Raw genomic sequence first — 16,936 nt, 5'->3', positions numbered from 1 at the left:
ATTTACAGTTACCAAAGTAGGAACCAGTTCTATATCCAGACTGGCATTTAGTTGCATGCAATCGTGTTCCTAAATTTGAAACATACAACGCCTTATATTAAAAATTTTATTTCTTGTTTCAGCCCAAAATTTCATCACTGCCCCCACGAGTAAATGGAGGGTAGGACTACTTGAAAAAAAATCTCTTACGTTAATTGTCATTAGGTGCTGGTAGCGTACAGAACCCATGTTCTTCAACATGTGACCCTCATCAAAGATTGCATAATTAAGCTTCAGCCGGCGAAACAGACTACGGTCATCTGCACTGCTAATTGCGGAGTTATACCTATCAGAGGAATATATAATAAGTGACTGCTTAATACCTCCATTAACATAGGGTATACTGCAATTTAAACTCAGTTAAATTATAAGCCCTAAAAGTGTAACATAACAGACATTTAAACAAAATGATAATGTCCCAATAAGCAGTATCTTTGAAAGAGACCAACCACAACAGTTTGGAGTTGACAATTACAGAATACCAAAAAAGCTGATATTCTCCATAATCAATTCTCAATATAGAACTTCAATATCTACTACGGGGTGGGCAAACTACCGCCCGCGGGCCATGTCCGGACCTTTTAATTTGGCCCTCGAGCTCCCGCCAGGGAGCGGGGTCAGGGACTTGCCCTGCTCCGCGCTCCAGCCAGCAAGCGGAGTCAGGGGCTTTCCGTGAGGCTCCTGGAAGTAGCGCCATGTTCCCCCTCTGGCTCCTATGTGTATGGGCAGCCAGGACCAGGGCCAGATGCAGCCCCCACCCCAAGTGCCACCCCGCACAGTTCCCACTGGCCGAGAACCGTGGCCAATGGGAGCTGCAGGAGCGGCGGCTGTGGACAAGGCGGAATGCAGAGCCGCCCAGCATTGCGCCTCTGCATAGGAGCTGGGGGGGGGGGGGGGCGCGGTGGCATGCCGCTGCTTCTGGGAGCCCCAGGGGCAGTGTCTGCGGATGGGGCAGCATGCAGAACTGCCTGGCCGTGCCAGAGCTGGAGGGGAAACATGCTGCTGCTGCCTCCGGTAAGTGCCGCCTGAAGCCTGAACCCCTGAGCCCCCCTCCCCACACCTCCACCCCCTGCCCCAGCCTTAGCCCTGATGCCCATCCTGCCCTCTGAACGCCTTGGTCCCAACCCCCAATTTGTGAGCATTCATGGCCTGCCATACAATTTCTATATCCAGATGTGGCCCTCAGGTCAAAAAGTTTGCCCACCCCCGGTCTACTACATTCTGAGCAAAACCCTTACGGCCATCAAAATTCTGTGAGGGTGCAATACACAGATTTCTTGACTCAAAAAATTCACGTTACTTTGTTAAATGTTTTCTCTCATTTTTAAAAACAGGACTATTACATTTCTGAGGTTTTAAACTCAGTCTTCACTGAGAATGTTTCAAGGCGTAAAAAGTTGTTTGAGAGAACCAAGTTATGCATATTTACAAATTACTGAGTATGTGCAGAGGTTTAAGTTTTAAACATGCACTTAAAGAGGTGCAGTGTGCCTGTGAACTTAGGCACAGATTCTAGGAGTTAAACTAATTCCAAACAGGTTGAATGACTCCTTCCCATCTCCAACAGCACAAGGGACAACTGGTCCTGCATTTGCACATTTCTCCATCTAGTTAGGGGATGGTCCCATGGTCCTGTCCGACACCAAAACCTCTGTCCTGCATCAATCAACCAGCTCCAATTTAGATCTGGTGAGCAGGCCTCACCTTTAACTCTTCGTTCCTAAGGTGAGTGACTGATAGGTGTCTTTCTGAGGAAGAGGAAGTGGGAGCAGAAAGAAGTAATCCGGAAAGCAGTCACAAAGGAAGAAGGGAGTATGAAGGATAATGGGAGTGAAAGGCGCTTTAGTTTAAGGAAAGGAAAACCTAACCAGCTAAAAATCTGAAAGTATAAAGTCAAGTCAATGGCAGAATCAAACAAAAAATAGAAAAAAAAAAAAAAAAAAAAGAAAAGGAGTACTTGTGGCACCTTAGAGACTAACCAATTTAAGTACTCCTTTTCTTTTTGCGAATACAGAGTAACACGGCTGTTACTCTGAAACCTGTCCAAAAAAAAAAAGAGAGAGAGAGAGAAAAGCAGAAAACCTATGAGATCAAAAAATATTTAATGGAAAATTTAGTGCAAAAATATTGAAGGCAAGGCACATTCTTGTTTGATTTTAACCATCTGGGGGCACATTTCTGCAGAATGAAGGAACTTGAGAGCCACAAATGAGGACAGACACATAAGCCTCAATATTTTTTTATAGAGATGGGATAAATGATGTAAAGCCCAAAGCAAGTTATGTTTGCATTTTGCAAATTTTGAGTATCTGTCCCTGTGTATTTGCAAGGGGCACAGGAAGGACTTTGGGACACAATAATACTGGTGACTTTCGGGTACAGTTGCCTTTTTTCCATTTGTTACAGAACATAACTTGATACTGGCAAATTACAGAGGAACGTGAGCTTCCTTCCCCCACAGCCCTCCATACAGTTTCGCACCCCGATGTGGCCCTCAGGCCAAAAAGTTTGGCTATCCCCGCTACATGATGTTGATATCCAGTATCACAATAGTCCAAGTTTGTGAGCTTTTTCCACCTATCTTGAGCTACCAGTGATGGTGGCATTCTTTGTGTAGCTCCTAGTGCTCTTGGTTGTATTCTAAATTCTTCCTTCTGTCTTGCCTGAAGGCAGAGAAAGCAGTAGAAGCTTCTACCAGTACCATGCTGTGGGTCAGAGTGGTTTTACATATCTACCACAAAAAAGGTGTTAAGCTTTGACAATGGCCATCTGAACAGTAAGACTGAAAAAAATCAACTGACAGTACTTTCTGCTGACTCAAACTCCTTGTTTGAGAGCTGAAATATGAGTCTATATTCAAGAAGTTGATGATGCTCAATACCACTAGAGGTCAGTAGAGCAACGTTTTTATTTCATTTATGGTTTCTTTTAATTACAGTACTTACGTGGTCACAATCACATTGAAATTTACAACTTTATTATTAATGTCAATTCTGAGTTGCTTACGATCCTCTTGGGATCCTACAGGAAGAAAAAAATAGATACATTAGTACAATATTTTCTGTGCATTAACTATCTGTATTTAAACTATTAGCCTGAAAATTCTGCTCAATGTCTATTTCATGTTCTATTATGTGGCACAGGCAGCCTACCACATTATCAGCTTAGCCTTAAAACTAATGTTTTTGCTTCTGTATTTTCAAGACTAATAGATTTCTTACCATAATAAAAAAGGACATCAAGAGCAGGACACCACAGATTAACCTCTCTTATCCAGTTATCTGTAAAAGATTATTAGAAAGCAATATATGAATCTTATATAAACTAATACACCTCGCAACACATTTTAGCCTTCTTCAACATTAAACTAAAAATCAGTTAAAAATCAAATGAAATTATGCTGAAGCAAAAATGTGGTATTGTTTTATGATTTCTGTGTTATAAAATCTTACAATGTTAAAAATGGCTGACAAAGATGCTAAATATTTCCCACGTTCACTGGAAGCTAATATATATAGGAGCTTGAGGATTAAGAAAAGATCAGGTTTTTTACAAAATTAAAAGAAACATCTTTAAAGAGGATTTTCATTATTCCTGTACAGCTCACTTTTTAGACATAAATTTACGAGGACTCTATTTTTTTCTGCTCATTAACATCGTGTTTGAGATAAAACAGTATTAGTTAAAACTCAACTTCCCGGGGCAGAATACTCAGACTCTGGGCTGGATGGACATTTATTTCTCTAAAAAATTTATTTCTAGAGACCTTTATTTACAAGAGCCTCATAACAAAACTTGATGCGGGAATTGGAAAAGGGATCGAAATTCTTTTACATCTACATTCAAGTCCAGGCAGTTAATGATCAAAAGTTGTTGCCGACAGTCTTACCGAGTCAAACTGACATCGGTGGTTTTATGTGACACATGGGTTGGTTTCGATGGACAGATGCCCATATCATCACAACTGGCATCTCTGCAGAGAGGTCTAAGGACCGAATGGGGATGGACTACCCTATGGCCTCCTAAAAGGGACCTTTGGGACAGGATGGAGGCATCTTGACAACACAGCTATAGATACCTTGCCCTTGCCCTCCCTATACTGTACCTGTTTTTTGGCTAAGGACTACAATCTCTAGAGCGATCAATTCGGCATCTTTCACAAGTCTTTAAAAATCACTTAAAAAAATCCAAGAAAGAAGATTTTTCACTGTACATCTTTCAGGTGTAAAGAAAAGATATCCTTTTAATTATTGGAATAAATGGACTCAACTGTAAAAATGCACATTTAAATGAAGTTATTTTAGACAAGCAAGAAGGTCTAAATTAAAATAGAGACAAGCTGGGTGAGGTAATATCTTTTACTGGCCAATTTCTGTTGGTGAAAAAAACAGGCTATTTAGCTGCACAATACCATAAATTAAAATAGGCACTTTAAAACCTGGAAGTTATAAACTATTCTATTTAAACATCAGCTAGGAAGTTATCCAATGATAAATCCTGCCTATGGGTCATCAAAGCAAACAAGTTGTTAAAAAATTCCACAAAATTGTTTTACAGTTAGGGAAATTTTATGTTCTTTAAAAAAAGGAGAAAAATCGCGAGCAAGTTTAATAATCATGAAAAAGAAAGACTGATAGCTCTGCACAGAGCCAGTCATTTTTAGGGATCTAGTACACCTTTGTGAGGGATTCTGTGGTGCAAAAGGGGTCCGGTAATATTTAAAAAAAAAATGAAATCTACCCTTAAGTTAAGTGACCTTGGTAGAGAAATAAACCACCAATTACATCAGTCTTATTCTGTGTTAAGTGACCAGAATCTACCAAAGTTAGAGGAAAATTAACACACGAGCACTGCATTAAAATTGTAGCTGCATTTTGTAAAACATACATAATTTTCTTTTTTAATCATCACTTTTGTACCTACTTACAACCTGTAATTTCAATGCAAGTGTCTTAAAAAAAATTCAGTATCAATATAGGCTATGGCTTCAACTCAGTTTAACAGCTTTAGTTTCAGCCACCGAGGGCATATCTCTACTGCAGTTAGACACCCACGGCAGGCCCACAGCAGCTGACTTGAGCTCGGGATGCGGGGCTGGTTTGCAGTGTAGGCATTCAGGCTTGGTCTGGAACCCGGACTCTAGGAGCCTGCGAGGTGGGAGGGTCCTAGAGCTTGGGCTGCCCGAGCTAGAAAGTCTGCACTGCAATTAAACATCCCTGCAGCTCAAGCCCAGCAAGCCTGACTCAGCTAGCATGAGCCAGCCATGGGTATCTAATTGCAGTGTAAATATACCCTTAGAAAACTCAACATTAGCATAAAGAAATTACATCACCAACTTTCCTCTCAAGTAAAAATGTATATATAAAAGGTGTGATCTTAAAACTTCCATCTGCATAATCTTTTTATTCGTGAATCAGGATGGTTTTATTTCATTACAAATACTTGCAAAATCCTTAACTTACCTAAAGTTGAAGCTGGCACAACAATCAAATGAGGACCTTTATCACCCTCTTGGTAGAGGTATGCCAGAAATGCAATAGCTTGTATCGTTTTTCCTAAACCCTAGGAAGAAACATTAACAGTTTAAACTAAAATTAATATAGTCATTGTAAAAGTAAGAATAGTTGGGACGAATGAGTTGATATTTCTCAAGTGTTTACACATAGTCAGTGGAAAGGTGCAACAAAAATAAAAAATATTAGTGTTTATCAGCTATATTTTAGACAATATACTTCCTTTGACTCACCTGAATATGAGAATAATCATCCTCAAATCATTTAATGACTCTCTTCCTCTTAACCCTCCCTCATTACAGATTAATCTGTCTTTTCATTTATTCTTATAATCCATTTGTAATGTTCACATTTTAGTTTAAATTTTAATCTATTTCCCCTCTCCCCGCAACTTTTGACTGGTCTTCCCACAGCCTGTGGTATTGATGTGCAGACCATTATTTGAAATCCAGAGCATTCCTTTGAGTGCCCTTTATAAAAAGGGCCATCTTTGTAAAGTGTATTCCAGGTATTTACGACAAGAGAGTGAGAGAAACTAGGATTCTGAAGAGAAATTTAGTAGAAAGCTCTTTGCAATAGGAGTAGGCTTCAAGCAACTTTTACTGTACTGTCTTTTTGTGTTTTCTATTTAAAATACTGAATACTTATCTACCCCACACACAGGGTAGTAGTAGGATTAATGTCAAGTTCGTAGAGTGAAGTACTTGGAAATCAAGGAACATTATTCGAGTCCCAATATCCACACCAATAGCACCAATCATATCACTTGTAAATGTAACCGAGGGTCAGAATTACAAGTGACAGCCGCTTAAGAACCCAGAAATGCATAACCTTCTCTCACAAACCATTTCAAACCCAACCAGACACACGGGGAGAAGGGAATTCACAGCTGACAGCCCAACAGCCAAACACTGTGGGGGGAAAGGCAGGGGAAGGAGGGGAGGGTCTCTGCTATTCTACTTTTCTCACAATCTTCTAGCAGTTTTAGAAGTGGTGAAGAGAATTTGAAAAATTTTATGGGTTAAATTATGGGTTAAAATGGTGCTAGACACCTGAAATGTCTGATGTTACTGCAGTGAGAAACATCCACTTGTTCAAGCAAGCTTTTTGCTATGCGAGTGGCTTCCACTACCCAAAACCATCATCTGATCCCCAATTATCCAAGGCTATGAAATTCAAGCCCTTCTCTCTTAAAGGGATATTGCAATTTGAGTAACTCTGTGCAAAACAAAGGAACTTGTGGTTTCCAAATTAAAATGAATTTTACAATACTGTATGAATGAAATTCTCACAATCTCATTTCTACTTCTGACTTACAATAGATATTAATGGTATAGCCCTCAGAATATTTAAAGACTTCTTATTGTGAGATTGTGAGTAATAGTTCACTAGTTACTGCTACAGTAACTCACAATTAATTTAAGAAAAGGAAAAAAATTCAAAGCAACAGTTTTAAAGTGATTTTCCAATGGTAAAGTTACTAATTTGTGGTTATGGAACACATCATTTAAGCATTTTATATGAACTATTTAGACAAAAGTAGGTCAGATGAGCAGTTTATAATTTCCTAAATATTCAGTTTTCTGCTTACCATTTCATCAGCTAAAATACCATTCAATCCATGTTTATGCAGTAGTGCTAGCCAGTTCAAACCTATCTTCTGATATGGCTTGAGCTCCATACTGAAAAAACAGAAGAGTTTACAATTTTAGCTCCTTCTGATAGTTTCTATATGAAAGATCATCACGAAAGTAATAAATTTTAACAATGGTCATCCTAAAAGTTTATTGTAGAGTTTCCTACCATTTACTCCACCCAAGGCCCAGTTGGGAGCCAAGAACTCACGTTCAGGAGTCGTGAATGTCTCTCCCAGCTCATGATTACAAACAAAACAAATGTCACTTAGGTTTAAAAAACTGTTTTTAGTTGTTTGAATCCATTATACGTTTTAATAATTATTTAAAAATAATGAAACTACACCGTTATCCTTTAGCCATTTATATTTTGTCTTTTTTATCATTGATTGACATGCAACCATTACTTAAAGATATGGAAAAACCATTTTAGTTCTATTATAGAATGTGATGCAGCTGCAGCTATTGGTAAAGCAGAACAACTTATTAGCAGTCTCTCATACAGTGACCCTCTTTGGAAAGTTTATTTTAACAATTAAAAACTGAACAGGAGATACAGAAGAGAAGTAGGGTATGCAGTCAAGAATGATCATCCATTTTTCAGCTTTGAACACACTGGGAAAGTGTTACCTCAACTCTATTTTTATTTAAACACCAAAAACAAAACAATTCAACAAAATATCTATTTGTTCTTTTAATCAGAGGTGTAAACAGTATTCCACAGTTATTACTATACACTACACAGGGAATTTTTGGTGACCACATAGTGTGCACAAGACCTTACGCTCAATTCCTGAAAACTGCTCGCTATGGGTGGGCTGCTCTGCAGCACGGAGGTCAAAAGGGGCACCTTGGTGGGTTTAGGCATCAAGCTGTGCAGAGCAGCTTGTAGCATCGAGGCCTCAGTTTGCAAGATCTCATTCAAAACTGAGCCATACAGCAAACTGCACAGAACTTATTTTTATCTGCCTTGGAAAGTTGAAGGGCTGAGTCAATTCTGACAGATTCTGAACATCAGGGCATCTACGCATTTCAACACTGTAACGCACAAACCCTAAGCCATTGCTGAGGCTCTAATAACATTTCAATAAAACTTTTTATTCATAGTATGTACAGCAGGCTGTCTTATTTACTTCTGTAATTCCATTAACTTATTTTATCCAGTTTATGAAAAAGTTGGGGGTTACCAATTAATGCATGTGTAAGTCTCCCTCACGCACGAATGGCAAAAACTCACATTTTTACCTTCTTTTATGTCCCTTCCACAAAGATTTTTTTGTTATTGTAAATTTACGTGAGCCCAGTGCATGTACCTTGTAAAGCACGAAGGAAATCCTTTTGGGTCAGATGTCCAAAAATAGGTTCCTAGCCTCTCAACTGTATTCAGGCATCTGAGGTAAGTAGGAACTGAAGTAGCTCCTATTTAAGTGAAGGGGGCCTGCTGGATGTTCAACAATTTTGAAAAAAAATCAGTCCCTTCATTTAGGTGACTAAACATGGTCTCGAACACCTGATTTCAGGCTCACATTTTTTAAAATCTCTGCCTCCACCTGTACATAGTATCAAACAATGTTTTCTGTATGTCAGTAGTATTCAGATGTACCTTTGATTCAGAATGGAAGGTTGCTCTATGTTCCATCCACATCCTCCATCTTCAGTGATCCTGGTAACTTGTTTTGTCAATTTATTTGAAATGTCTTCACATTTGTTCATGAGTTTTAGAACCACCTCTCTCTCTTTGAGCAATATTTTACAGTTCCATATAATATCTTCTGATAATCCGTTTGTCTTACTCATTTTTGTAAACTATTGAAAGAAAAAAAAATACTCCAATTGACACTGATAGCAAAATGACTATCAAGCAGCTTAAACATGGTTTTATAACTCTAATCTTTCATAAACACTGTATTAGTCATTTTTTGTAAGAAAAATACATATCAAGGTTATTACATCACTGCCAGTGTGAACTTTCGTTACTAATGCTCTCAGCTGACTTAGCGTCCTTTCATCCCTGTTAGAAGCTGAAGGAACAATCCATAAACCTGTTTCAGAAAGGGGCTTTTTTTTTTTTTAAAAAAAAAATCCTTTAAAACCACCTATAGGTTTGTGAAATTCAGCTCACATTCCCTGAGTTATTGAATGGCTTCAAGACTATACACAATGGTGTTAGTGGTAAGAATTATAGTACCATGTCAGGAGTTTGCCCACCTCTGGTAAAAAGGACAGGAGCCAAACTACGGCCCACCGGCCACATCCGGACCCCGGGACCCTCCTGCCTGGCCCGAGAGGCTAGCCCCCGGCCCCTCCCCCTGCTGATCCCCCTCTCCCGCAGCCTCAGCTCGCTGCGCCGCGGGTGCAATGCTCTGGGCGGCGGGGCTGCGGGCTCTTGCAGGGCAGAGCATCTGCAGAGCCACGGCCTGACCTGGTGCTCTGTGCTGCGCGGCGGTGTGGCTGGCTCCAGCCGGGTGGCATGGCTGCCTGTCCTGGTGCTCTGGGAGGAGCGGCTGTAGCGGCACCAGCCACTTATGCTCCAGGCAGTGCGGTAAGGGGGCAGGGCGGTCAGAGGGTGGGGAACAGGGGGGTTGGATGCGGCAGCGGGGGGCAGTCAGGGGCTCTGGAGACGGTCAGGGGACAGGGAGGGGTGGATGGGGCAGGGGTCCGGGGGGGGGGGGGGGGCGCATTAGGGGACAGGGAGGTTGGATGGGACAGGAGTCCCAGGGAGGCCATTGGGGTCAGAGGCGGAGGGGGTTGGATAGGGGGTGGGCTCCGGGCCACGCCTGGCTGTTTGGGGAGGCACAGTCCCCCTTACCGGGCCCTCCATACAATTTCAGAAACCCAGTGTGGCCCTCATGCCAAAAAGTTGGCCCACCCCTGCTTTATACCTTCAAAATTGGACAAAGAGCCTCCTCAGACAAGAGAAACAAACAAAAAACCTGCTCCAAACATTTCTTCAATATTTCATACTGTGACTTCATAGGGCCACTACATTAATTTGCTTAGGAACCTCATTTTCTTTTTGGCTTCCGGACTAGAGGTATTTAATATGTGCGCTACAGGTGCTATTTTTATTAAGAAAGATGACTGCATGAAAGATTGAACATGCATACCTAGAACTGTTTTACACTCAAGAGTTTCAATCAGCCCCAGCATTACAGGGTATACGTAGCACCTCCCACTGTGGCTTCTGCAGACCCAGGAACAGATCTGCTGGAAGCCAAGAGTTTTAGAAGACCTGGCTCAGGAACATGATTGACTGCTAATGTTAATTTTCAATAAATCTTAGGAGACTGGGAAAGTTCCAGAAGACTGGAAGAAAGCTATTCTTAACCCAATTTTTAACACGGGTAAACAGAATGATCCAGGTAAAAAAGGCCAGTCAGTCTGACATAAGTCACAGGCAAAATAATGAAGCAGCTGATATGGGACTTGATTAATGAACAATAAAAGGAGGGTAATTAATTAAAGCCAGTCAACATATTTCTGGAAAATAGATCCTGTCAAACTAAACTTTTTTTTTTTAAAAAAAAGGAAATTACAAGTATGGTTGATAAAGGAAATAGCGTTGGCGTAATATACTTGGACTTCGGTAAGATGTTTGACTTGGTACCCCACAATATTTAAATAAAAAACTAGAATGGTATAAAATTAACACGGCAGAGATTAAATGGATTAAAAACTGCCCAACTGATAGGTTTCCAAAAGTATTTGTAATCAGGGTATCACAGAACAAGTGTGTTTACCGTGAGGTCCTACAGGAATAAGTTCTCAGTCCTACGCTATTTAAAATTTTTATCAAATGACCTGAACGAAAACAAAATCACTAAAAGTTTGCAGAAATTGAGAGAGAGAGAGAGAGAGAGTGGTAAATCATGAAGAGGAAGGTCACTGATTCAGAGTGATCTGGATCGCTTGGTAAATTGGGCACAAGCAAACAATATGTGTTTTAATAGGGCTAAATATTACAAGTATTTGTCTAGGAACAAAGAATGTGGGCCATACTTACAGAATGAGGGAAACTATCCTGGAAAGCAATGATTCTGAAAAAGATTTGGGGGTCATGGTGGATAATCAGCTGAACATGAATTCCTGGGATATACAAACTGGGGAATCTTGAGGAGGAGTGGAGAGGTTATTTTACCTCTGTATTTGGCACACACGTGACCACTGTTAGAGTACTGCATCCACTTCTCATGTCCATAGTTCAAGGAGCACGTTGATAAATTGGAAAATGTTCAGAGAAATGCCATGAGAATGATTAAAGGGTTAGAAAACATGCCTTAGTGATATATTTGAAGAGCTCCATCTATTTAGCTTAACAAAGAGAAGGTTCATTAGTACCTACACAGGGAACAAATAGTTAATAATGGGCTCTTCAATCTAGCAGAGGAAGGTATAATACGATTTGAAGGCTGGAGGTTGAAGCAAGGCAAATCAGACTGGAAATAAGATGCAGATTTTTAACACTGGAGCAATTTACCCAGGTTGGCAGTGAACTGGCAATGTTTAAATCAAGCTTGGATGTTTTTTCTAAACAACGTGCGCTAGGAATTACTTTGGGGAAGTTCTATTGCCTGTGTTATACAGGAGGTGAGATAATATGATCACGACTGTACCTTATGGCTATGAAATCTATCAAATAGAAATATACAAAAATATGAAATATGAAAATATAATGAAAGTTGACAGAATTTAAGGCCATTTTTGTTCACCATTCTAGTTGTCCTTCCTTTCAGATTTTAACACTGGATACTGTAACAAACGAGGATTATTTAATATACTCCCACTTTAAGATGAGCAAGTAAAAATTAGCGTCACTATCAACAGAAAATGCTATAAAACTGAGGATACTATACGGAGGTTTGCACAAGCAGAATTTATAAAAACAATGACATTAATAACATGACAATTTAGCAGGGAGTTCAAAGTTCCCAAATGTAACATTTTTAGTTTTAGATACTAACTGGATTTGAGACAAAAACATAATTAGACTCATTTTCACTTTTCTCCAACCATTTCCTCACTTGAGTCATGGGCCTGGCCACTACTCTGACAGCTTGTGGGGCAGCATACATTTGAACAGCACCAGTACTTAGATCTCAAGTCCCAGGCTATGACTTCTCCTAAGAGATCTATTCTCCCTCCACTGGGAAGCCAATATTATTTTGTTGTTGTTTTTGTGGGGAGCAAACAGAGGAATTGGGTGGAAGGGCTCCACAGAGTCTAACCATGCTGATGGGAGTAGCAAGAAATTGGATGCCACCATGACACTGGAACTGCTGTAGGCAGCCAACAATTTCTTTTAAAGAGCTACATGGGGGAAGGGTTTTCCCATGAATGTGTCCTGACCAGCTGCCGGGGCAGCCTCCTTACCCTGCAGTGATGACACAGCTCTCAACAGGCTCCCTGCTTCCTAACCACTGATTTCCTGCTGCCAGCATTCATCTCTCTCCAGTTCAAAAAGATGCATGTGGCTTACAGGGGAGGAGTGGCCCATTTCTCTGTAGTATCCTCCACCTCCCAAGTTGAAGCCTTAGGGAGCAGCAAAGAGAAGAGTGCCCCTCCACACAGAAAAAAAAAAAAAAATCAGTAAGGACTATGGCTGTCAGCTTTCTGGGTGCTGCTGCGAAATCTGCTTCCAACATCAGAGCACCATCCCACCAGCCTCTGTTAACAGAGAAGAGACTCAGGGCTGGAAGTTAATTTTTTTTCTTAAATCCAGAATGTGGTTTTAGGCTACACAGACTCATGTTCTGCAACCATTGTGTGTGAGAGAATGAGAAATGGACAACTTTCTGTATAGATAAATCCTTAGCCTCAACTCCACAGTCTTGGCTGGAAATCATCCTTTCCATTGACTCTCATGTAAATGGGTGGGCACTCATACACAGAGATGTGGTAGGAGGTCAGGAGCACATGTTGCTAGGTGTGCTGTTTTTATAGGAGGTTTAGGGGTCAGGTAACCATGTCAAACTAGCAGCAGCTCTATATGCTGCTCTCGGAAAACTTATTTCAATTGTACCTTTGTTGTTAATAAACAGGAGTATAATGGTAGTGCACAAAGGTCCCAATCAGGACTGTGACCCCACTGGACTGGGCACTGTACAATCAGTGCTGTGGAGGGCTTACTATCTGCAAGATAATGGTAGCACATTCTCAGGAAAGTCACAAGTGGAGTGAAGCAAAGCTAGGTGCCGGGGCACAGTACTGCAAATAAAATGAATCCATAAACTGAAGTAAAACCGGTACAAAAATAGTTATTTTACTACATAAAACTCTTGTTGGACCTCATTTGCAATGACACGTGCTGTTGTGCATATTACGTTTCTAAAAGGACATTGTGTTTTGGAAAAGGTTTAGAAGTTGCTAAAGAACAAAATTATTTGTGCAAAGATGCAGGGATGTCTTGAAGAGTTTTAAGAGAAACACATTAAATGTTTCCATCACCTTTTATAAAGCCACCCAATTTAACTGTATACTCTGGTCTATATAAATTCATGTTCCTATTACTCTTTCCTCACACTCCCTTCTCCGTTCCTGATTTTAGATATCCACAAGCTCTTTGGGTCAGAAACCATAACTTGCTGGGTGTCTGTACAGTTGTGACCCAAGGATCTCTTGATGCCACCTGGCAGACAGCAGAGGGGTGCATAAGAATTACAGGGACCCTCCAAGTCTGGTATTTACATTCAAAGTCACCAAAAAGGGTCTTGTAACATTTTCACTGAAATCAGGTGTCATACACTGGTGGTCATCATCTCTGCAAAATCTATGGGTGGGTAATATGTAAAGAGATGTGAGCACACACAGACACACACAGTGGAAATTATGTTCTTAAGGCCTTGTAGTCAAACACAGGTCACCCAGAGGTAGCATGCCTTGAGACCTACTTCTCCAGACAGGAGGTGGGAGACACTTATCTCTGCAGCTGACCACTGTGACCACAGAAGTTTATTAGCATTCTACATCAAATGCCAATGAAGATCTTGCAGGGACTTTGGAAGAAAAATTAAAAGGAAGAGGTTAAAAAAAATGGGGGAGGGAGTAATATCCCTGTTTCATAGCTGAAGAACTAATGACTGGTTGGACACATCTAAGAGTGCAGAAAGATGCCATGGTATCCCCCATCTGGGGAGACAAGTTGCCAATGGGTTTGATCTCATGAAGAGAGGGTCTCAGGCATCCTGGTTGGAAAATGCTGTGAGAAGGATGTTGGGGGAAGCAGTGCATCATTGGACAAGAGTGCATCTCGTTAGCTAAGCTTATGTGCTAGAATGTGTTATGATTTGATTTTGTATATAACCTTTGTTTCCATTAATCCTGTTTGCTATAGTTTAAATATCTATTCTTTATAATGAAAACAAAAATATGTTTACGGAACAAACAAATCTAAGTGCTCTGTGTCAAGCAGAGCTAGAACCTAAGGTGTAACCAGTAAGCTGTGGCGTAACCGCTCCTTTGGGAACGGCAGGTCTGGTAAATTCTACGAGTGTCCAGTGGATACAGTCTTCACACTCCAGGGGGACGGTCAGAGAAGCTGGGGCTGGAATGCGTCAGGTTGCAGAGGGACAATGGTGCACACCTGGGCTGAGAGGAAAGTGCTTGAGTTGCCTGTGACTCGGGGTGTCAGCAGTCACCTGGCAGGGATGGACAAAGCTCCCTGATGCTAAGGGGAGGAAGTTGCGGGATACCTCACAACCCTGGGTATCCCCAGGGAGCATCACAACAGGACCTAGCACAAGAGGGCGGCCTTAGTCGCCCCCCTAATATAGTGTCGTAACTATGATATGTTCGTAAAGTACTGAAGTAGATAAATTGAGATAGTTCCCTCCACAGGCTATGTCAAGTTTCTGCAGTTGCCAAATAACTGACCTTCCCATAGCATCTGCAAAACACTGGTTCCTTTATCTGAACTTGGTCCCTTCACATTTCAGCTTTAGAAACCCTCAGTCATGCATGTGCTTGCCTAATCTCACTTTCTGCTGGGATGATAATTTCATTCTCCAAGTGAGTCTTCTCATCAGCACCATTTACGCCACAAAGCTCAATTTTCTAGTCCTTGCCTGAACACTTTCCTTAAGGTTACACTGCACTATACTGAAGACATTTCATAATGTACCTTCTTCAGAGTGGCTTTCATATTCTCCAATTACTTCTACTAGAACAGTTTTTCCATCTATTATTCCACATCATGTATCAAACTTCACAGCGCTACGCAATCTCATTTAATTTCATTATTACTACCACCACTGCACATTTCTAGCACCATTCAGCAGAGGCTCTCAAAGTATTTTGTAAAGTTAGTAATGCTCTGTTTTACAGAGGTCTGAACTGCGGCACAGAGGTTAACTTTCCAAGAGTCACATCAAGTGAATTGGAAGAACACAAGTCAGAATTCCAGGACTGTATTCTAAAAACTTTACAATAGTCTCTCCTTCACCTTGGTCCATTTCCTTTGTTACTTTTTATTTTTCTGGAGTTCACCATATGTTCAAGATATAATCTTGGATCTGGGAGCCTGAAGTGCGCTCTAGTTTAGACAGATAGAAGCCTCGCAACAATAGTATTTCCTCGCCAAGGGGTTCTCAACATGTTAACAACCAAAAATGCTTTAGGAACTCTTTGCCATCTAGCCATAAAAATAAAGGGAGGATGGTTAGAATCCCCCAGACCTGTTTGCAACCACCAAGTTCAGAATCCATGTTGTAGCTTATCTGTACATCACACATAATCAATGTCTACTTTCATTGCCTTATTCTGAACTTGAAGTTAATGAAATGGAACAGAGTAACCAATTACAGCCAAAGGCAACCCTCTTATTATTTCACACTATATTTCTCCCTTTAATCAACGCACAAAACTCTTTACCTGGGAATAATTTTGTGGGCAGTCAGGCACTGTTTATTCTAACATGTAGCCTCATTTCTTCTGTCACATGCCTGCTTAAAATCTACACACATCACCTTCATTTGTTTGCAATTCCTCAACACTTGGTATCTTTTCACTCTGATATAATACAAACAGAATCAATATTTGTAGGGTTTTAAATAATATTTTAACTTCCAACCACTGGAAGGAATGGCTGACAAGAAACCTCGACATGTGTCGCTACCCAGATTCATACGCAAAGATAGGCTTGAAGTAATGACTGGCAATAAGGAGAGGGGGATTCTATTAAGTTCTGCCACTTGCCCCATGTGTGACTAAGCACTTACTTTGGGCCTCAGTTTCCTTAACTGTAAAACTAGCAAGGCTTAACTGCCTCAAAGGGACATTGAAAGGCTCAACCCTGATTCTTCATGAAGACATTGGAGGTGGACCTTTTTTATCTGCATGAAGCTCCACAGAAATCAGTGGGGATTCGCTTTAGGTCAGAGGTCAATCAACACCTATCATTACAGGATTAGGGGCTAGGTTTGTTATCCTCAGGCAGAAAACATTAAGTGCAAAATATATTTCAGTTTAAAGAGGGAAATGATAAGTATTTTTAACTTAAACAATATTAAATTGAGAACACCTAAAAACACTTATATTTGACAGTCTTCAGTATTATTACTGCTATTATTATTATTAAATTAACTTTTCAACATGTTCTTCACAGAATTATAGATAACAGGGTGCTCTGGTAAAATTTGGTATATTAGTCTAACTTAAAACAAGTAAAAAGAAAAGGAGTACTTGTGGCACCTTAGAGACTAACCAATTTGAGCATGAGCTTTCGTGAGCTACAGCTCACTTCATCGGATTCATCCG

At 40.5% G+C, this 16,936-nt stretch overlaps 1 protein-coding gene across 6 annotated transcripts in view; it reads right to left on the bottom strand.

The window, feature by feature from the left end:
* SMARCAD1 (SNF2 related chromatin remodeling ATPase with DExD box 1) overlaps window positions 1–16,936 on the bottom strand; it is a 77,733-nt gene that overhangs the window by 10,927 nt on the left and 49,870 nt on the right. For all 6 annotated transcript variants that reach the window (XM_077815031.1, XM_077815032.1, XM_077815030.1 and 3 more), the window contains 6 exons: window positions 8,790–8,992; window positions 7,144–7,234; window positions 5,502–5,601; window positions 3,261–3,320; window positions 2,985–3,060; window positions 190–325 (listed from right to left, as the gene is read on the bottom strand). In XM_077815031.1, coding sequence (XP_077671157.1) covers window positions 190–325; window positions 2,985–3,060; window positions 3,261–3,320; window positions 5,502–5,601; window positions 7,144–7,234; window positions 8,790–8,992 — 666 coding nt within the window. The remainder of the gene's footprint in view (window positions 1–189; window positions 326–2,984; window positions 3,061–3,260; window positions 3,321–5,501; window positions 5,602–7,143; window positions 7,235–8,789; window positions 8,993–16,936) is intronic.

Source organism: Eretmochelys imbricata, chromosome 4 (genome assembly GCF_965152235.1).
Source record: "Eretmochelys imbricata isolate rEreImb1 chromosome 4, rEreImb1.hap1, whole genome shotgun sequence".
Lineage (NCBI taxonomy): Eukaryota > Metazoa > Chordata > Testudines > Cheloniidae > Eretmochelys > Eretmochelys imbricata.
The sequence above is the reverse complement of the archived record's forward strand: the minus strand, read 5'-3'. Positions and strand labels throughout refer to the sequence as shown.